The 23,567-nt window shown below is 40.6% G+C and overlaps 1 protein-coding gene across 1 annotated transcript in view; it reads right to left on the bottom strand.

The window, feature by feature from the left end:
• LOC132400108 (uncharacterized) overlaps nucleotides 1-23,567 on the bottom strand; it is a 187,254-nt gene that overhangs the window by 27,336 nt on the left and 136,351 nt on the right. The window contains exons 14-17 of the mRNA XM_059981185.1: nucleotides 17,451-17,627; nucleotides 12,849-12,984; nucleotides 10,434-10,681; nucleotides 1,745-1,933 (exon numbers count right to left, since the gene is read on the bottom strand). Coding sequence (XP_059837168.1) covers nucleotides 1,745-1,933; nucleotides 10,434-10,681; nucleotides 12,849-12,984; nucleotides 17,451-17,627 — 750 coding nt within the window. The remainder of the gene's footprint in view (nucleotides 1-1,744; nucleotides 1,934-10,433; nucleotides 10,682-12,848; nucleotides 12,985-17,450; nucleotides 17,628-23,567) is intronic.

Below are 23,567 nucleotides of genomic sequence, written 5' to 3'. Positions count from 1 at the left end.
TGGTAATCATTTTCCAATGTTCTATAGGTTCAGGATCAGTTCCTGTGGATTGGAGGGTAGCTAATGTTATCCCACTTTTTAAGAAAGCTGGGAGAGAGAAAACGGGGAATTATAGACCAGTTAGCCTGACATCAGTGGTGGGGAAGATGCCGGAGCCAATTATAAAAGATGAAATAGTGGCACATTTAGAGAGCAGTAACAGGATCAGTCTGAGTCAGCATGGATTTACGAAGGGGAAATCATGCTTGACTAATCTTCTAGAATTTTTTGAGGATGTAACTATGAAAATGGACAAGGGAGAGCCAGTGGATGTAGTGTACTGGACTTTCAGAAAGCCTTTGATAAGGTCCCATGTAGGAGATTAGAGGGCAAAATTAGAGCTCATAGTACTGGGGGTAGGGTACTGACATGGATAGAAAATTGGTTGGCAGACAGGAAACAAAGAGTAGGGATTAACGGGTCCCTTTCAGGAAGGCAGGCAGTGACTAGTGGGGTACTGCAAGGCTCGGTGCTGTGACTACAGCTATTTACAATATACATTAATGATTTAGATGAAGGGATTAAAAGTAAAATTAGCAAATTTGCAGATGACACAAACCTGGGTGGCAGTGTGAAATGTGAGGAAGATGTTATGAAAATGCAGGGTAACTTGGACAGGTTGGGTGAGTGGGCAGATGCATGACAAATGCAGTTTAATGTGGATAAATGTGAAGTTATCCACTTTGGTGGCAAGAACGGGAAGGCAGATTACTATCTGAATGGTGTCAAGTTAGGAAAAGGGGAAGTACAACGAGATCTAGGTGTCCTTGTTCATCAGTCACTGAAAGTAAGCATGCAGGTACAGCAGGCGGTGAAGAAAGCTTGGCCTTCATAACAAGGGGAGTTGAGTGTAGGAGCAAAGAGGTCCTTCTGTAGTTGTACAGGGCCCTAGTGAGACCACACGGAGTACTATGTGCAGTTTTGGTCTCCAATTTTGAGGAAGGACATTCTTGGTATTAAGGGAGTGCAGCGTAGGTTCACGAGGTTAATTCCCGGGATGGCAGGACTGTCATATGTTGAAAGACTGGAGAGGGGATCTGATTGAAACATATAAGATTATTAAGGGATTGAACACGCTAGAGGCAGGAAACATGTTCTCAATGTTGGGGGAGTCCAGAACCAGAGGCCACAGTTTAAGAATAAGGGGTAGGCCATTTAGAACGGAGTTGAAGAAAAATGTTTTCACCCAGAGAGTTGTGGATCTGTGGAATGCTCTGCCTCAGAAGGCAGTGGAGGCCAATTCTCAGGATGCTTTCAAGAAAGAGTTAGATAGAGCTCTTAAAGATAGCGGAGTCAAGGGATATGGGGAGAAGGCAGGAACTAGATACTGATTGTGGATGATCAGCCATGTATCAGCCATATATATCAGTGTATGGCGGATTTAGCTCAAAGGGCCAAATGGCCTACTCCTATTGTCTATTCTGCATTCACTATAACATATAGTACTTCCTTAAATGCATCTGTAATGAAGTAGTGCTTAATATTGCACAGTAAGAATGCTGTGACACTCTAATGTTGGTTAGTATAAATGGGGCTTGGCTGTTAAGCAGGTGCCAACTACTCTTATAAGTCTCATTACTTTGATCAGCCAGAGGATGTACAATAGCAAAAGGCTAGAACTAACAAGGAACGCATGGCCTGGTGAGAGATGCCAGAGAGAAAAATTAAATATAAAGAAAGCAAGAAAATGTGATATTATGCAGACCTCAGCAGATGCTTTCTTGCTCAATATAGAACTCAGTGTAAAGTTATTTGGTGACCTTGTAGTGGCAAATGAATTCTCAGAAGACTGACTCTTATTTGTAATGATATCTTCATCTGGATTCTTTGGTTTAACTAATTCTTGCTGAGCATTTTCATCGTTTTCATTTATTTCTGGACACAATGGAGTAACCTGCGGGCAGAATTGAGCAGAGATTAAAAATATCAAATGATTATTCAGATTAAGTATTCTCATAGAGAAACCAAGACTATCAGAGATACATACAATATATAAACAGGACTTTTGGCTCAAATGGTCAATGTCGATCACTTTTTCCATCTAAGCTGGTCCTATTTGCCCACGTTTGGCCCCTAGCCCTCTAAGTGTTGTTAATGTACTTACCTCAACCATTTCCTTTAGCAACTCCATCTGTAAACTGACCACCCGCTAGATCAGGGGTTTCCCAACCCTTTTTTTTTATAACATAGACCCATACCATTAACTGAAGGGTCCATGGACTACAGGTTGGGAACCTCTGCCCTAGATGAAGTAGTTGTCCTTCAGGTTCCTAATAAATTTTTCTTCTCTTACCCTAAACATATATCTTCTGGTTCTTGATATCCCAACACTAGGAAAAAGACTACTTGCAGTATGTCTCTTATGATTTTATACACATCTGAAAGATCACCTCTCATTCTCTTACTCTCCAAACTGCTCAGCCTTCCTCTATAACTCAGACCCTCTAGTCCCACATCCTTGTTATCCTCTTCTGCACACATTTTAACTTTATGACATCTCCCCAATAGCTGGATAACCAAAACTGAACAAAATATTCCATATAAACCAAAAGGTTTGGGCCCGAAACATCAATTTTATATTTTTCCATAGATGCTGCCTGGCCTGTTAAGTTCCTCCATCATTTTGTGTGTGCTGCTCAGATTTCCACCATCTGCAGATTTTCTCTTGTTTGTGGCAATATTTCATACTTGGCTTCAGCAATGTCTTCTACAACTGTAACACAATATTTCAACTTCTATATTCAGTATCCTGACTGATGGAATCTAAGCATGTCATAATCATTCTTCACCACCCTATCTACCTGCAATACCACTTTCAGGGAACCATGTACTTCTACTCCTAGGTTATTCTGTTCTACAACACTCACAAGGGACTTCCCATTCCTGTGAAGATTGTATTCTCAGTTGACTTCCTGAAAACACAACATCTAGCACTGAGTTGAATTAAACTCTAATTGCTATTCTTTAGCCCACTTGCCCAGATTATCTGTAAATCCTGATAACAATCTTCACTATCTAGGACATGATATTTTAGCGTCATCAACAAATTTACTAGCCACCACACACAACATGCTGGAGGAACTCAGCAGGTCAGGCAGCATCCGTGGAAACAAACAGTCAAAGTCTTGGCCTGAAACATTGACTGTTCGTTTCCACGGATGCTGCCCGACCTGCTGAGTTCCTCCAGCGTGTTGTGTCTGTTGCTTTCCCCAGCATCTGCAAAGTATTTTGTGTTTACAATTTACTAACCACATCTACTCTGAACCACATCATTAAAATATATGACAAATAATTCTAGGTAACTTTACTAATCATAAGCCTTCAGTCCCAAAAGCAAACTTCCACAATCACGCTCTATTTCCTTTCTTCAAACTATTTGTAGATCCAATTAATTAGCTCTTCCTGGATCCCATGTAACCTAAATTTCAAAAGCTGCCTACTTGGCAAAACATATCAAAGGCCTTACTGAAACCCAGATTGACCGTGTCTTTCGCTTTGACCTAATGAACTTCTCTAGAAATTTATTAACCTTATGCCTATCCAGATACCTAAAAACTTCACTGCTGATTCTTGTTTAAGAGATTTACCATATAACTTGAAATCAATTGTGGCTGTAATGTTCCTTTTAGAAAAACAAATAACCTGAGTTTTTACAACAGAAAATTTAAACCCCCGACATCCCTATTCATCTACTTCACTAATAGTTGCCTATGTTTTCCTAACTATATAATTTACATCTACTCCTTCCTTCCACAGTGCACCATCATCAGCATTGGAAAAGACTGAGCCGATATTTAAGAATATATTATTAATCATAACATTAAAAATGAGTGGGCTACATACACTTCCTGTGGAGTCGCTTTTTCTTAATCTGATGCTCCTTGGAGAATGCTGTTCCCACCCTGACTTGTACCTGCTTATCACATAAAGTATCTTAGATGCTCCACTAACATTCGATGAGTCCCATTGAACTACTGAGCTCTCTAGAGGTAAAGCGCCTGGATCACACGCAATACCAGCTGAGGCCTACAAGTAATGTTCCCTCTAATTTGTAAGGACCAGTATGCACAAAACTCTTGTGCTGTGCATTTTTTTGCACACTGAATAATTTCTTCTATAAAAACAGTATAAATAAGCCAGTTCTAAAATCTGCAGACAAATTCTTGCTAAAACCTGTTGTCAACACCATCCACATCAGAAACTGTAAAAAACGTTATTGTGTTCAATTGTGAAATATACTTAATATGCCAATGAGGTAGAGGGTGACAACCTTTTATGCAGTTTAAATTCATTTGTGTGTTAGTAGCAAAAGATGTGTGTGCAAACCACACGTGCCTTAGAGGAAACATTGCCTACAAAGAAGGTGGTGCAATGCTAACAGAAAAGCTCCATCAGCTCTTTCAACTCATGTGGCAGCAAGAGATGACTCCAGACGAATTTAAAGATGCATCCATCAACCACTTGTGTAAGCAAAAGGGAACCTGACAATCCTGCAACAACTATCAGGAAATCCTAGCTGTCTATTGCAGGCAAGATCTTTGCCAGACTTCTTCTTAACTGTCTCACATCACACCGTCATCAGGGACTCCTGCCAGAGAGCCAGTATGAATTCTGGAAAGAGCGTGGGACTATCAACATAGTGCTTGCTGCAAGAGAAATGTTAGGAGCAAAACACTAACCCAATTCCCTGCTATATCAGCAGAGGTCCATGGAAGGTCATAGCAAAGTACCGATGCCCAAGCAAGTATATCACCATGGTGTAGCAATTCCATGATGGTATGCAATCCAGAGTTCAGGACAAAGGTGAGACATCTGATCTCTTTGCTGTCTCAAACACAGTGAAACAGGGCTGTATTTTGGCACCAATGTTATTTTCTGCCATGTTGACTGATGCCTTCAGAGAGAACAACGCAGGCATCGGTATCATATTCCGCAGTCTCAGTTATACTGGGCAGGCCATGTAGCTCGTATGCTTCACTGTGGGCTGCCTAAGAGACTGCTTTATGGAAAACTACAGAAAGAAAAGCATTCCCATGTAGGCCAAAGGAAACAGCTATAAAGTCACTCTGAAAACTTAACTAAAACCCTTTGCCATCAACTCAGACTGATGGGAACATATCGCCCAAGATTGAGTTGAGTGGCACTTTTCCCACCTTTTACAGCTTAAACATAAGAGTGCAGTGACACATGAGGCAAGAAGGACAATTGCAGCAAAGTGATTTTTGAGCTGTCTGGGAAATCCCAAGCCATAGACCCCTGTATTGGGAGGGTTTGTGACTCTCACGTGACAGCACTGCCCATTAGCTGGTCCGAAGGCACGCCACCTACCAATCAAAGTTTGACCCCTCCTTGCCTATCAATGCCCACCTAGCCATTGTCCTTCCTGTGAATTACCTGGGTGGGGCCCTCCAGCCCTGCTGCACTATAAAGGGTGCAATGTGTGCTGGACACTTCCTCTTTTTTTGCAATCTCTGAGGGACCACCCTGCTTCACTCCAGGCCAAGAACCATAGCGGCACTGGAGAAACTGTTGGCGAGTTGTGCATTGAATAAGGTTGGGAGCTTTGATAAATTGTCCCTAGTAGCATAAGAGTCAAGAGTCAAGGGGGGGCAAATATCTTATTTACTTTTCACTTGGTTTTGTGCGTATACTTTGTTCCCACGTGACTTTCCCATGTTCATTAGTAATTGTCCGCATGTGTTTTATTGCCGATCCAACTGCTGTAATATGAAATATGAGGACACAAGCTCAGCATGGCAGGAGCAGGCAGAAACAATAGGCCTACTTTGACAGTCAGGTATGTGCATCTTGGGTAGGAGGTAGAAGCGAGCAGTGCAGGGTAAGGGAACTACCGAGTCTGGTGGCAGTGAATGGGAGTTCTCCAGAGTTGATGAAGTCAGTGATGGTGTCGGATACAGTTTTCTGATGGGCCAGAGTGGAGTCCTCTTCAAGGGCTAAGTATGAGGAGTATCTGAGAGGTGTTGCCTGGCCTCAGCAAGGTAGAGGTCAGTTCACTACACTACAACAGCGCCCCTTTTGGTTACAGATTTGATGGTAAGTTTGGGATTGGTGCAGAGAGAGCGGAGGGCAGTGCATTCAGAGGGGGTAAGGTTTGAAGATTAGACTGGTGTGCTTAAGTTGAGCTGGTTGATATTTCATTGACAATTCAAGATGAAAAGACCTAAGAGCAGGCAGAGAGGCAGAGAAAGGTATCCAAGAAGAGGAGAGGGTTGAAGATGGGAGAAGGGGGTTATCAGTACAGGGTGTGGAATTCTTGCCAAAGATATGGGCACAGAGATGGAAGTGATGGAAGAAGAGTTCAGTGGCATGGCAGGTGTGGAAGTCAGTGAAGTATGGGTGGAGGGGGACAAAGGTAAGGCCTTTGCTGAGGACAGATCTATACTGTGATGTTTTGGCAAGGGCTAATAGTACTGAGTAATGCCAATTCACTCATTTGTGAATTTGACTCTCTTGCAATTCCCAAACTGTGACTCTCTCTTTCTCATGTTCATACTCTCTGGCTTACTCTAGGCATCCATGTCAAGCTTCTTCATCTTCTAACTCTAATAAATGTATTAATGTATCCATTTTCTTCAATAGACAGCTCGCCCATTTCAGGTATTAGTCTAATAAACCTTTCTGATCTGTTTCCAATGCAATTACATGCTTCCTTCTTCCATGACCTGAAATGACAAGTGGAGGCTGTGTGCTTCAAGGACTCCATCAGCTCAACTCAGGGCCACCCATGTTGGAACAGCTGTGGACAAGATGCCAGATGAAGATTGATCCAACCCTGGCTCCTGAACGGACAGACTCACGTCTTCCCCTCCCAGCACTTGCCATATGAAACAACAATATGCTTCCTGAAACAAGAGCACCCATACTATATAGTAAGGCTCATGTTGCTTTGTATAACTAAAGCATGTAATGTTTATATTAGGAAAGTGATAGCAATATTGGTACACATTGGGGTGGATAAATCCCCAGGGCCTACCAGGATCTATCCCGAGAATGCTATATAAAACAAGTGAGGAGATTGTTGGGGATTTGAAGAAAATTTTGCTTATTTGCTCATCTTGAGAGAGTTACCAGAAGAATGGAGGACAGTTAATGTTGTTCTTTTATTCAAAAAGGACGGTAGAGGTAAGCCTGGAAATTACAGACTAGTAAGTTTTACATCACTGGGAGCAAAGTAATTGGAAAAAATTCTGAAAAACAGTATTTATATTCACCTGAAAAGGCAAGGATTGATTAGGATAAGTCAGCACAGCTTTGTGCAGAGAAGATCATGTCTCACAAATCTGATTTCAGTTTTTTTGTATAAAGTAAATAAGAAAACTGATGAAAGCAGGTCCAGAAGGTTAAGGCACAAAAGAACAGAGATATGTGGTGAACTAGATCGAAAACTAGTTTGGTAAGGAGGCAGGGATAATGGTGTATGGGTGCCTCTTTGTCCGAAAATCTATAACAAGTGGCGTACCGCAGGGATCAGTATTGGTACACTTTGCAGTTTTTAACATGCATTATATAAATCAGAATCAGGTATAAAATCACCGGCACATTGTGAAATTTGCTAACTTAGCAGCAGTAGTTCAATGTAATACATGATAATATAGAAAAAATAGCAAATTAATTGCTGTAAGTATATATGTATATTAAATAGTCAAAAAATGCAAAAAAACAGAAATAATAAAAAATGTGAGGTTGTGCTCATGGATTCAATGTCCATTTAGGAATTGGACAGCAGAGGGGAAGAAGCTCTTCCTGAATCTCTACGCAGAGTCCTAATGTCCCTCTGATAAAGCACCCTAGCCCTGTGATCGTCAATTTTATTTACCAGAGACTTTGATGAACATGCAAGTAGTATAATCAGTCCATCTGTAAGTCACAAGAAAATATGTGGAGTTGCGGATAAGGAGGAAGTTTTTCTAAAATACAGTTGGACATAGATTATCTGGAAAATTGGGTGGAACAATGGAAGATTGAATTAAATCTAGACAAGTAGGAGGTAATGCAGTTTGGAAAGTAAAATTCTGTTTGAAATGCAGTAAATGATGGAAGCCTGGGAGTTCAAGCTACAGCTAGTTGAAAGTGGCAATATAGGTGGTAAGGGTAGAGATGAAAGCATTTGGTAGAGGGAATTACAATTATAATGCTTAAAAGGCATTTAGACGGGTACTTCTATATGAAACGACTGGAGGAATACAGGCCTAAAGCAAGTATGTATAGTGTAGATAGGCATCACCGTCAGTATGGATAAAGTGGGTCAAAAGGGCTTAATATGTTTTGTGATTCACTTCTACTTTCTTAATCATTGTACATGGACATTAACATTTTTGCTTTTCTTGTGCTAGAGCACCTACAGTGATGCTAGAAAGAGTGTGAACACTGTAGAATTTTCTTTATTTCTGCATAAAGATGATATAAAATCTGATCAGATCTTTACACAAATCCAAAAACTAGATAAAAGAACCCAATTAAATAAATAACACAAAAACATTATACTTGTTCATTTATTTATTGAGAAAAATGATCCAATATTACATGTATTTGTTGAAAAAAATGTGAACCTTTGCTTTCAGTAACTGGTATGACCCCCTTGTAAAGTAATAACTTCAACCAAACATTTCTGGTAACTGTTGTACATCAGGTTGGAGGAATTTTAGGCCATTCCTCCTTACAAAACTCAGGGATGTTAGTGGGCTTTCTTGCATGAACTGCTTGCTTCAGATCCTTCCACAATACTTCTATCAGATTAAGGTCAGGACTATAACTCGGCCATTCCAAAACATAATTTTTTTTCTGTTGTTGATTTACTCTTGCCTGTCAGGTCATTGTCTTATTGCATTATCCAGCTTCAATTAAATTACAGGTGAATGGCTGCTCCCCTGACATTCTCCTGTAAAATGTCTTGGTAGAATTTTGAATTCCTCATTCCCTCTATGATTGTGAGCTGTCCAGGCCCTGAGGCAGCAAAGCAGCCCCAAACCAAGATGCTCCTTCCACCATGCTACACAGTGGGATGAGTTTTGGTGTTTGTGTGCAGTGCTCTTTTTCCTCCAAACATAACAAGGTGCATTTCTGCCAAAATGTTCACTTTTGTCTCATCTGTCCACAGAACATTGTCCTACAGTGTTGTAGAACATCCAGGTGTGTTTTTTTTTGCAAACCTGTGACATGCAGCAAATGGTTTTTTTTTGTGAAAGCAGTGGTTTCCTCCGTGGTGTCCTTCCACAAAAACCATTCTTGTTCAGTGTTTTTCTCATAGTGGACCTCATGAACAGAGACTTTAGCAAGTTCTAGAGATGTCTGCAGGTCTTTTTCACCTCCTTCAGCATTGTATATTGTGCTCAGTGTGATCTTTATAGGATGCCCACTCCTAAGGAGAGTAATAATATTACAGAGTTTCCTCCATTTGTGGACAATGGTAATGATGAGCACTCAGGTCTTTAAAAATGCTTTTGTAGCCTTTTCCAGCTTTGTGAATCTTTACAATTCTTCTAAGGTCTTCTAAAAGTTATTTTGACCAAGACAGGGTGCATATAAACAGATCTTTCTCAAGAAAAGCAGGTTCTGTCAGTAATCAGACTTTGTGTGTCTTGTTATAGGACAGGACAACTCTACAACCCACACCTCCAATCTCATCTCATTGATTAGAACTCCTGACTAAAAATAGCTTTTGTAGGAGCCAATTACCTCAGAGGTTCATATACTTTTTCCAACAAATACATGCAATATTGGATCATTTTTCTCAATAAATAAATGAACAAATATAATGTTTTCATGTTATTTATTTAATTGTGTTTTCTTTATCTAGTTTTAAGACTTACGTAGAAATCTGATCACATTTTAAGTTATACTTATGCTGAAATAGAGAAAATTCTACAGAGTTCACAAACTTTCTAGCACCACTGTAGAGCCCTCTGCATTTTTGTAAAAATAATATTCCTTTTTTCTGTCAAAGTGGACAGTTCCATATTTTTCCATGTTGTACTTCATTCATTAGATCTACGCCTACACACATTGTCGATCTACACTGAGTGGCCACATTATTAGGTACTGAGTGTTGTCTTCTTCCATTCTCTTAACAACTTACTTTCCTCTCTCTGTGTCACTAGAAACTTCAGTGCCAGGGCCTTCATCAGTTCATTAAATTAATTGTATCTCAGAAAACATAATTCATAAGCTCTGATTCTGAGAGGCTCGAATATCCTGTTATTTAGATTTTTTTGCACAAGACAGACAATATTCCTTCTACTTTTATTAAACTGCAGTTTCACAATTATCATCTATTCCAATCAGTGATTCATACTTTTGTCCCTTGTGAACATTCGGGTATGTATTATATATCTCTTACTGAAATCAGTAACACCAAAAATAAAATTTGTTCTTACCAGAGAGATTGGGCTTATGATGGCTGAAAAACCAGAGGTGAAGGTTGCCTTTGCAGCTGAAAAGTCTGGTGATGACAGTGGGGTTGCTGTTTTCACAACATTTCTTGAAAATTTGCAGGGATTTGTGACTACCATTGAAAGATGAGGAGATTGTAATGGTTCTGCTGATGAATCAGTGTGAGTGGATGGCAGAGATTCCACTAGAGAGGAAGATCTTGTTAAAACCTCTGACTCACATGCCTTCTCATCTAATATCAGATATTCAAACAAAAATACAAAGTCATTTGTTTCATAATTGTGCAAAATGGAAAGGAAAGATTGAATATAGGCTACTTTTAAAAAGACAGTAACAATGAGACAACTAAAAGCAGTTGCATTGATATTCATGGACAACTTCTGCATTTATATACCAAGTAAGATGAAGGAACATTGTGATACTTCAAAGGAAGACTAATTTTGAGATTTTCTTGTGGACAGAAACTAGTTCTGTCTTATGACAGTTGAGAATGACATTTGGGCCATTGTTACAGAGCAAACTAAACTGAAGAACTTACCTTTAATACTGAATCATATTAATTAAGAGATTAAATACACGAGTTCTAACTCTATGTGGCATGCAGTATGACCATATACATGTTTAACCCTTGGCAATAGATTGATGCCTATTCCTAAGATCTTTGAAAAATTAGCACGTCAATAATTGGCTAAAAGCTCATATTCCACTCTCCATGAAATGTAACTGACAATTCCTACTGATAAGCTGATACTGAAGATCATGGATGATCTTCAATGAGGCATCAATACTTAAAATGGACAGCCGCTAATACCTGGGAATTTGATTTAATTCAATTACTCTTCTTTTAGTTTAATGCATATGAATATCAAGCTTACCAACTGTGAAGTATTTTCAGGTTGTTTGGTAGATACTCTGTTATGAGTAACCCTGTGATCCAATATGATTATTTTTTCAGAAATACATGGAATGATGTCATTTCCTAGTATGGCTCTTTTTGGAGGATTTTAAGAAATGTTTGGTCTTTTAGTCATTGTAGAACTTGTGTATTGGCATTCCTAGGATAATTTCTACTCTGCCATACTAGGAAGACTGTTGGGTAACTATTTATTCAATATCTAGCCCACTCCTGTATGAAACGTAACACCACCATCTCAATCCCTTTTAATGCTGAATCATAGCATAACCCCACCCACTATCCAATTTTTAGGTTTCTGTTCCTTCAATTCCCCTCTCACAAAATTATCCCATCATCCACCTACCAGTGCTCAATGATTCCCACAGACCCCATCCACTGGTCTCCTTGATACAACAGTATCTCGTCAGTGGCACTTTTCTTCTTCTCACTTAAGAATTGTGCTCATATAGTCCGATTCCTCATAACTCCACTCACACATTCCTGTTTAGGTCCTATTAGGTCTCATGCATATGGCCAAATAGATTTTCCTGTAGTGGGTCCATGAAAATATGGTTTATGTCCCTCTAATTACTGCCTCTAATAACTTTCCAGCAGACGTTTCAGGATGCATTGTACTTTTCAGTCATGGCCACTTTAAATGTCAGAACTGGGGTAGTAAATTTAAAACAAGTGGACTTCTATATAAATGAAAAACACAAAATGGTTGATAATGGAAATCTGCTGGAAGTGCAGAACAAGTCAATGACATCTGTGGGAAAAGAAATAGTTAATCTTTCTGGTTATGATAACCTTGCATACAATCTAGAAAGAAGTTATTTGAAATTGGTGAATTCATTGGTGAAGTCTGATGGCTGTAAAGTGCCTAATCCAAAAGATGACATACTGATCTTCAAACTTACATAAGGCTTTACTTCATTGGAACAAAGGCCAAAAACTGATAGATGAATATGGGATTGGAATAAAGAATTACCATGCTAGGCATCTAAAAGTTCAAAATCACCTTTGTGAACTGAATGGAGGCATTCTGAAAAGGAAGATTGAAGAGTCCTTTGAATATCAGTTCAGAGGCAGATTACGTACAAAATGAGAAGTTTAAGACTCAGAGCAGGGTGAAGGGAGTGAAGGACAGAATGGCAGAAAAATGATGTATGAAGTCAGGAATATCTCTGAGATTAGAGAATGAGGGAGGAATAGGATAATCAGAGTAATAAGGGCTAGTGCAGGAATGAGTGTGTCAGTGAGAGAATGGAGGATTTTAAGGGCTAGAATGGGGTGCTTAGAGCTGCATATTGATTGAAGGGAGCAGATTATAACATTCTTCAAAACCAAAGATAAATTAACCTATGACCAACATAATTTCATAGAATATTTAAGAAGTATTAAGTTAATCTTCTGCACACACTCTAATCTTTGTGTGGATGACTAGGTGACTCTTTCAGATCTACATACCCATTCTCTATACAAAACTGAGTAAAACTCTTACATCTGATCTTCTCAGCTGACGTATTTTCATATGATACTACTGTTGAAGCTTCTGATGTTTCATTCTGTTGCTCATAATCAGCTAACATGATTGCTTTCTCCTTGGCATTTGTACAAATCTTCTTAGCAGGCACTTGCTGAAACAAATAACAATGAAATCCAAATGAGAATATTACCTTTTCTGTAATTTGTAGTTCATTCAAAGAATAAACAAGATTCCCAGCCCCTAGAATTACTGATTCTTTAAAGTTTTGCACAGTCAAGCAATTGTAAAAATTATCAAATGTCAGAGCTCAGTAAGTATTGTCTGAGGAGGTCCATATTTCTTTGAAGACCTAGCCAGTTTGACCTGCTCCCATGGCCTTTTTTGACCGTGCTTGAATTTACTTCTTCTGAATTATTCATACATTCCCATACTAAAGAGATTGTAATTGCTTTGCCAACACTTCAGGTGTGCTACTGATGTCGTGGGGTATCTTTACAAATATGTTTCTTCTCCTCATCTCACTTGCAATTCTTAGGTAAATAATTCAAATTTATACAAATAAAAAGTTTTTTCCTTATTCATATATTTAAATAACAAATAAATTTGAGCACAGGAGTGATACAGATCAGCTGGTTAAGTGACGGTGCAACAACAACTTTTTACTCAATATGAGTAATCTTAAGGGATTGATTGTGGAATTCGGGAAGGGGAAGTCAAGGGAACACACTCCAATCCTCACTGAGGGCTCATCAGTGGAAAGGGTGAGTATTTTCAAGCTCCACTTCATTAACATCACTGAAGATCTATCCTGTGCCCAATAATTTGATACAATTACAAAGAAGCCACAAGAGCATAGAGTTTGTATGTTCAAGTCAGAATAAAAGGCAAAGATAACAGGTTTCAGAACGTTGCTTTTCGAGATATTGAGGCCCTGATAAGAAAAAGGAGGTGCACAGCAAGTATAGGCAGGTAGGAACAAATGAGATACTGGAGGAATACAAGAGGACACTTAAGAGCAAAATCAAGAGGGCTAAAAGAAGATGAGGTTGATCTAGCAAACAAGATGAAGTAGAATCCAAAGATCTTCTACATGTATATTAAGAACAAAAGGATAGCAAGGGAGAAATTAGTCCTCTGGAAGATCAAAGTGGTAATCTATGCGTGAGGCCAAGAGAGACAGAGGGAGGCCTTAAATACATCTGGATTTACTCGGGAGATGGACACCAAGTATATAGATGTGTGGCAATGAAGAAGCGAGGTCATGGACCTTATATGGACGAGGTATTTACTGTATTGAGGCAATTTAGGGTGATAAAATTCCCAAGGCTGACAAGGTGTTCCCTTGGGCCCTGTGGGAGACTATTGCAGAACTTATAGGGGCCCTTGCAGAGACATTTCAAACATCCTTTGCCACTTGTGAGATGCTGTAGGATTAGAGGGTAGTTAATGTTGTTCTGTTGTTTAAGAAAGGCTCTAAGAATAAGCCAGAAGATTATAGCCCAGTGAACCTGACATCAGTAGTGGGAAAGTTATTGGAAGGTATTCTATGGAACCAGATATACAAGTATTTGGATAGACAGGGATAGTCAAAATGGTAAGTTGTGCCAAATGGATCTTATAGAATTTTTCAAAGAAGTTATCAGGAAATTTGATGAAGGCAAGGCAATGGATACTGCCTACATGGACTTTAGCAGGGCCTTTGACACGTCCCACATATTAGTTGGTCAAGAAGGTTCTGTTGCTTGCCATTCAAGATGAAATAGTAAACTGAATTGGACACTGGCTTTGCAGGCAAAGCCAGAGGTGGTAATAGATGGTTGCCTCTCTGACTGAAGACCTGTGACTAGGGGAGCACCACAGGGATCAGTGTTGGGTTTGTTTTTGTTTCTCATCTATACCAACAATCTGGATGATAATGTGGTAAATTAGATCAGCAAATTTGTAAATGACACCAAGACTGGGAGTATAGTGGACAGTGAGGAAGACTGTTAAAGCTTGCAGCGGGATTTGGACAAGCTGGAAAAATGGACTGGAAAATGACAGATGGAATTTAAGGTAGACAAGTGTGAGGTGTTGCACTTTGGGAGGACCAGCCAGGGAGGTCTTACAAGGAGTGCAATAGGGCACTGAAGAATGTGGTAGAACAGAAGGATCTGCGAATACAGATTCGTAATTCCTTGGAAGTGGTGTTACGTGAAGATAAGCTTTTGGTACATTGACCTGCGTAAGTTAATGTAGTGAGTACAGTAGTCTGTACGCTATATTGAAATTGTATAAATCATTGTTGAGGCCTAATTTGGAATATTGTATCCAGTTTGGTCACCTACCCTCAGGAAAGATACAAATAAGATTTAAAAGAGTACAGAGAAAATTTACAAGGATGTTGGTGGGACTTGAGGACCTGAGTTACAGGGAAAGGGTAAATAGGTTAGGCTTTTCTGTTCAAGGGCACTGGTGTTTCCTTACCAGGCCATGATGCAACCAGTCAGTATGCTCTACACTGTGCATCTACAGAAATCTGTCAATGTTTAGATGACATGCTAAATCGTCAAAATTTCTAAGAAAGTAAAGGCACTGCTATATCTTCTTTGTAATGGCACTCATGTGCTTAAAATATTTTACAAACAATAGGTAAGTAAATTGTGTTTCAGCTTTCTAAATCCTCCCAAACACACCATAAGCATGTTTCATTTAAATTTTTAAGCTAGAATAATTTTGAGAAAACAATGTACAAATCTTGAAAGTTAAAGGCAAACATAATGTGCCAATTATTCAGTATAAATCTGTTATCCTAAGTGGTATTTTCCCTCCTAGCTAACTAGCCTGACTAATTCTAAGCAGTGACCCTTTCTGATCCCTTTATGACTAGAGTCATGTAGTTCTCTTTCATTGACAATGATTAGAAAAAGGCACTGAAAACTCTAAACATCTCTGGATCAGGAAGACTTTGCAGGATCTTGACACACCCTGGGCTCAGTGAAGACAGCTTGGATCACTGATTGTGGTGCACAGATGAAAGTTTTGCTAGTAATTCAATGATGGGAAAGCAGCTTCTGACATCCTGAGCAACATCCTGACAACATGTCTAATTTCACATTGTGACTGGCACTCTTCTGTGACAAGAAATTCAATGTAATTTGATCAAAATGCACAGCTCCAGTGAATGTTTCTAGATTAGCACCTTCATAAGTCCATGAGAGTGGAAGCGTGTGATTACTTAGCACTTCACTATTCCTGATAAGCACCATGTGGCTGCAGGTAACAGCAAGCAGAACTCTGATGGAATAGTTTTTGAGCTGACTAACATACTATGGCTAGCTTCTATGCCTCATTTGGAAGCAGGAATCTGCTCCATCAACTGCTGCACCTAGGGAGCATCAATACCAGCTGCCAATCAGGTGACTACCATTCCATGAGAAAAGAAAGTTTGCTCCTTATTCTATGGAGAATTCAATAAAGGATTAGAGATTGATTCCTCAAAACTTCTTGAAATCCCTCAAAGGTTCTCGAGCAGACTGGACAATGTACCAAGCATTACTATATGCATCCATAGTTGCCTTTGCATGTATGCTCCTCCATCATGGTTTTCATCTTTGTCCGCTAAGGCAGAACTGGAGAGTTGATTGCAAACATTCTCTTTAAGGAACTGACTTCCCAGTGGCAAGTCTAACTGCAAATGTTGCTCAACCTCTGCAATAATCATACCATAGAAACTGGTAATAGTGAGTGCATGACGATGTCAGAAGTATACGAGAGATCTGTACTCATTTGTCAATGCAGATCTAGATAAAACAATCAACCTCCTTGTAGAAGGGAGCGGACTACTTTGAACTGGTAATGTATGTTAATATAGGTTTAATAAATGATCTCAGTGTGAACAATGACTAAGTGATCAGAGCAAGAAAGAATTTAATATTTAATTGAGTAAGGAAATTCTGGTCTGAAACGGCTGCATTAAAATTAAATATGTGGAATTACAAGGGACGAAGTCAGAGTTAACTAAAACAGACTGGTAAATAGATAAGACAATAAACACATAGCAGCAGACAGTTAAGATTTCATAACTTCCAACAAAATATATTAGAATGCATAAGAAAGTTTCCAAGGAGAGGGAAGAGAATGAACTAATTATAATTCACCAAGGAAGTTAGGGAAGGTATTAATTTGAAGAGGAAAACAGATGAGGTGGTAAAAGTTAATGGTAGGTCTGAAAATCGGGATAAATTCAGAAAGCAAGAATGAGCTAAAAAAATAAATAAATGTAAAAATAAAAATATGGCCTCTTATTCTTTCTATCAAAGTGTATTACCTTTGTTACATCTCATCTTGTACATGCCAGGTTATACATGTTTAACTATTCTCTTCATTCTTACCACATTTCCTGGTTCCATGCCATCTGCAAACTTAGAATTTTATCTTGCACATGCATGTCTATGTCAGTATGACATCTAAACAGAATGATCTCAGCACTGATCTCTTGAGAATACTACTTCTGAAAAAAAAGAACTTAGCACCACTCTGTCTTTTAAGTCAAATCCCTATCAATGCAGCAAGTTATCATTAATAAAATTTTGGGCCCATTATTCCATAGTTTGATAAAATATATGTTTTTTTCACCATGATTAAATCTCTTTCTCTATGACGCGACAGACTCAGGGATTCTCCGTAGCTATCAGATGCAGATTCTGAAACTTCTTTGTAAGACTTTTGCATTGCAGCTGACCTTTGCGGACAATTTCTTTGTTTCTTTTCAGCTGGGACTTCTTTTAAATTGATCTTTTCAGTGGGATTCTGCTAAAATAAACAAAAGAGCATTTTCAGTTTTTCTCTTAAAAAGATATCAAATGCCAGCATTCAAAGTTAAAAGTAAATTTATCGAAGTACATTCATGTACATACAACCCAGAGATTCGTTTTCATGTGGACAATCACAATAAATACAAGAAACACAATGAAAGACCACACCCAGCAGGGCAGACAACAACCAAAGTGCAAAAAACAAAAAACTGAGCAAATATAAAAAGTATCACTAAAGGATACAGATTCACTTAAGTATACAGAACTTCAGTGAAATATATTTATATATAGTGTCACATTCACTATATTTAGTGAAGTATACTTAGTAAAAGTATACAGAATTTTAGTTCACAGAAGTATACAGACTTCACTGAAGAGTTTGGAATCAGGAATCCCAAACTCTTTAGAGAAGTAAATTCTTTCCCATTTCCTAAAGCTCAAGCAAAGCCCTGCATGATTGTGCAGTGCTCCCTTTCACAGTACCATGATCCTATTTCTCTGGTTTTGATTGGTATGATCAATATAATTATCAATGAAGGCCAGCTCTCTCAGTTGAGGAACTGCTGCGTGCTTGTTCTTGCAGAAAACGTGGCTCCAGGACCACATTCCAAGCACTGCCAATTTTCAGGCCATGCCACTCAGGCACTTGTGTTAATATTATTTTGTGACTCTATGGGTATTGTAACTTTATGTGCTGTGTGTGACTGTATGCGACGTGTTCCGCACCTTGTCCCAAAGAATGGTATTTTGTTTAGCTAAACAATTTAACTTGAACTTGAAAAGGCAAACATTTCTCACACATTCTTAAGTGGTGATCAACCAAGTTCATTATGCATGCACTTACTCTCAAATTTTGCTCACCATATAACAATTTATACTTGAGTATTGCCTAGGTCTTGTTACACTCAGGCACAACTTGCTCCCTATTATATGAAGACTGAATAGAATTGAATACTGTACAATCATCAGTGAATATCCCATTTCCAATAAATGGTAACCGAGAAAGAAGCTGAAAATCAAATGCGAGGACATCTGCAGATGCTGGAAATTCAAACAACACACACAAAATGCTGGTGGAACACAGTAGGTCAGGCAGTATCTATAGGAAGAAGCACTGCTGATGTATCGGACCAAGACCCTTCGTCGACAGTGCTTCTTCCTATAGATGCTGCCTGGCCTGCTGTGTTCCACCAGCATTTTGTGTGAAGTAGCTGAAAATGGTTATGCTCTCATCCAAGCACCATAAAACTGTGCCTTCTCGTGATAGCCTCTGACTATCCACACGATCAATGCCTCTCATCATCCTATACACCTCTATCAGGTCATCTCTCATCTTCCGCTGCTCCAAGGAGAAAAGGCCAAGTTCACCCAGCCTATTTCATATGAAGAAAGACTGGATCGACTAGGCTTATACTCACTGGAATTTAGAAGATTGAGGGGGGATCTTATTGAAACGTATAAAATCTTAAAGGGATTGGACAGGCTAGATGCAGGAAGATTGTTTCCGATGTTGGGGAAGTCCAGAACGAGGGGTCACAGTTTAAGGATAAAGGGGAAGGAAGCCTTTTAGGACCGAGATGAGGAAAAACTTCTTCACACAGAGACTGGTGAATCTGTGGAATTCTCTGCCACAGGAAACAGTTGAGGCCGTTTCATTGCTATATTTAAGAGGAAGTTAGATATGGCCCTTGTGGCTAAAGGGATCAGGGGGTATGGAGAGAAAGCAGGTACAGGGTTCTGAGTTGGATGATCAGCCATGATCATACTGAATGGCGGTGCAGGCTCAAAGGGCCGAATGGCCTAATCCTGCACCTATTTTCTATGTTTCTATTCTCATACGGCATGCTCCCCAATCCAGGCAACATCCTTGTAAATCTCCTCTGCACCCTTTCTATGGTTTCATCATCCTTCCTGTAGTGAGGTGACCAGAATTGAGCACAGTCCTCCAAGTAGGGTCTGACCAGGGTCCTATCTTATCACAAGTAGAGAAACCAGAACTGTACACTGCCATCTGTGGTTTTGCCATAACCCATTATGAATGCAGTAATATGTCTTTGCTTGTGTTCTCAAATCCTCTTATATTAAGGTCATCCTATTTTTTAGTTTTCTATTTGTTTGCTGTTTCTATTCTCTTCTCTTCTCCACTTACTTTTTTAATTCTTCTTCCTCTGCTTATATCTTTTTCTCCCTGCTGTGCAGCTTCCTGACTGGTAGGTGACTGAAGTGGATGTCTCCTTTTACTGGCATAGCTGTTAACTTAAGATGTGTGACTGCATGTCTTAATGTATTTCACTACAGGATTCCTCCAGACGTAATCAACGTAGGCACGACTCAAACATCTGATAACATATTCTTTGCAAAGCACTGCTCTTGTTGCATACCTATTGTGCGGGAGTTTGGGACTAGAGTTCTGAAACATGATTCTATGGGATGTATTGAGATTCTTTGCAATTAGGACATTCCATTGTGATTTAAAAGTAGTTGGCATAGAGAACTACTTCTAAAATAAGGACAACACACACAAAATGCTGGTGGAACACAGCAGGCCAGGCAGCATCTATAGGGAGAAGCGCTGTCGACATTTCTGGCCGGGACCCTTCGTCAGGACTAACCGAAAGGAAAGATAGTAAGAGATTTGAAAGTAGTGGGGGGAGGGGAAATGCAAAATGATCGGAGAAGACCGTAGGGGGTGGGATGAAGCTAAGAGCTGGCAAGGTGATTGGCGAAAGTGATACAGAGCTGGAGAAGGGAAAGGATCATGGGACGGGAGGCCTCAGGAGAAAGAAAGGTGGGGGGGGGGCACCAGAGGGAGATGGAGAACAGGCAAACAACTAAATATGTCAGGGATGGGGTAAGAAGGGGAGGAGGGGCATTAACAGAAGTTAGAGAAGTCAATGTTCATGCCATCAGGTTGGAAGCTACCCAGCCAGTATATAAGGGGTTGTTCCTCCAACTCACCAATCCCAAACTCACTATAAAACCTGCTGATAAGGGGGGAGCTGTTGTTGTCTGGCGTACTGACCTCTACCTGGCCAAGGCTCAGCGACAACTCTCTGATACCTCCTCTTATTTACCCCTTGATCTTGACTCCACTAAAAAGCACCAGGCCATTGTCTCCTATACCATCACCAACCTTATCAGCTCTGGGGATCTCCCATCCACTGCCACCAACCTCATAGTTCCCACACCCCGCACTTCCCGTTTCTACCTCCTACCCAAGATCCACAAACCTGCCTGTCCAGGTAGACCTATTGTCTCAGCTTGCTCCTGCCCCACTGAACTCATTTCTGCATACCTTGACACTGTCTTATCCCCCCTTGTTCAATCTCTTCCCACCTATGTTCATGACACTTCTCATGCTTTGAATTTTTTCACTGATTTTAAGTTCCCTGGCCCCCACCGTCTTATTTTCACCATGGACGTCCAGTCCCTATATACCTCCATCCCCCACCGAGTTGGTCTCGAAGCTCTTTGTTTTTTTTGGATTCCAGACCTAACCAATTCCCCTCTACCACCACTCTCCTCCGTCTAGCAGAATTAGTTCTTACTCTCAATAATTTCTCCTTTGGCTCCTCCCACTTCCTCCAAACCAAGGGTGTAGCCATGGGCACCCACATGGGTCCCAGTTATGCCTGCCTTTTTGTTGGCTTTGTGGAACAGTCCATGTTCCAAGTCCATACTGGTATCCATCCCCCTCTTTTCCTTCACTACATCAACGACTGCATTGGCGCTGCCTCTTGCACGCATGCTGAGCTCGTCGACTTCATTAACTTTGCCTCCAACATTCACCCTGCCCTCAAATTTACCTGGTCCATTTCCAACACCTCCCTCCCCTTTCTTGATCTTTTTGTCTCCATCTCTGGAGACGGCCTATCTACTGATATCTACTATAAGCATACAGACTCTCACAGCTACCTGGACTATTCCTCTTCCCACCCTGTCTCTTGCAAAAAGGCTATCCCCTTCTCACAATTCCTCCGTCTCCGCTGCATCTGCTCTCAGGATGAGGCTTTTCATTCCAGGATGAAGGAGATGTCTTCCTTTTTTAAACAAAGGGGCTTCCCTTCATCCACCATCAACTCTGCTCTCAAACGCATCTCTCCCATTTCCCGCACATCTGCTCTCACCCCATCCACCCGCCACCCCACTCGGGATAGGGTTCCTCTTGTCCTTATCTACCACCCCACCAGCTTCCAGGTCCAATGTATAATTCTCTGTAACTTCCGCCACCTCCAACGGTATCCCATTACCAAAGACATTTTTCCCTCCCCCACCCCCTTTCAGCTTTTTGCAGAGGCTCCCTTGTCCACTCGTCCCCCCCCATCCCTTTCCACCAATCTCCCTCCTGGCACTTATCCTTGTAAAACGGAACAAGTGCTACACCTGCCCTTACACTTCCTCCCTCACCACCATTCTGGGCCCCAGACTGTCCTTCCAGGTGAGGCGACACTTCACCTGTGAGTCGGCTGGTGTGGTATACTGCTCCCAGTGTGGCCTTTTATATATTGGTGAGACCCGACGCAGACTGGGAGACCGTTTCGCTGAACACCTACGCTCTGTCTGCCAGAGAAAGCAGGATCTCTCAGTGGCCACACATTTTAATTCCACGTCCCATTCCCATTCTGATATGTCTATCCATGGCCTCCTCTATTGTCAAAACGAATCCAAACTCAGGTTGGAGGAACAACACCTTATATACCGGCTGGGTAGCCTCCAACCTGATGGCATGAACATTGACTTCTCTAACTTCTGTTAATGCCCCTCCTCCCCTTCTGACCCCATTCCAGACATATTTAGTTGTTTGCCTGTTCTCCATCTCCCTCCGATGTTCCCCCCCACTTCTTTCTCCCGTGGCCTCCTGTCCCATGATCCTTTCCCTTCTCCAGCTCTGTATCACTTTCGCCAATCACCTTTCCAGCGCTTAGCTTCATTCCACCCCCTCCGGTCTTCCCCTATCATTTTGCATTTCCCCCTGCCCCAACTACTTTCAAATCTCTTACTATCTTTCCTTTTGGTTGGTCCTGACGAAGGGTCCCGGCCCGAAATGTCGACAGCGCTTCTCCCTATAGATGCTGCCTGGCCTGCTGTGTTCTACCAGCATTTTGTGTGTGTTGTTGTTTGAATTTCCAGCATCTGCAGATTTCTTCGTGTTTGCTCTAAAATAAGGAATTATGATTCAGTGGATCTCAATTACTTCATAAAAGTATATGATGTGCAGTCAACGGTCCTACACGTGGTAGAATCACACAATACATAAAAAATCCATATGTTAACTACACCTAATCAGAGGAAACAAAAGTGTCCCTCCGTGTGTAGAAGGGCATAGTTTTCTTATTGCTCAAAATGATCCACTGATAATGCATTGCCTCAGCCCTCCACTCTGTCTTGTCCCACCTGGAAAATGGGGTTTCATATGCCAGACTGCTGTTTATAGACCAGGTCGGCATTTAACACCATCATAATCTAGAAACTGTCCTCACTAGATCCATCTCTGTAACTGGACTTAACAGAAAGGCCACAGTCAGTCTGTGGTGGGCAGCAACGCTTTTAGTCCCATTAAGCTGAGCACTGGAGCTCCGCAGGGCTGTGGGCTCAGCCCACTCAGCCCACTGCTTTTCACACTGCTAATGCATGACCACGTTACAGGATTCAGCTCAAACCATGTCATTAAGATTGTGGATGACACAACAGTGGTTGGTGTCATCAACAACAATGTTGAGTCAGAATATAGAGAGGAAGTGGAGAAGCTGATAGACTGGTGTAAGAACAACTTAAGTCTGAACATAAAGAGGACAAAGGAAATTATTATGGACTTCAGGAAGATGCAGGTGAACCATCCCCCTCTGTGCATTCATGCTTCTCTGTAGAGAAGAGTTAAGTGCACTAAGTTCCTGTGAGTTCACATCACAGATGACTTCATCTGGTTCCTCAATATCAC

Source organism: Hypanus sabinus, chromosome 9 (genome assembly GCF_030144855.1).
Source record: "Hypanus sabinus isolate sHypSab1 chromosome 9, sHypSab1.hap1, whole genome shotgun sequence".
Lineage (NCBI taxonomy): Eukaryota > Metazoa > Chordata > Chondrichthyes > Myliobatiformes > Dasyatidae > Hypanus > Hypanus sabinus.
This window is presented reverse-complemented; position numbering and strand designations above follow the sequence as displayed.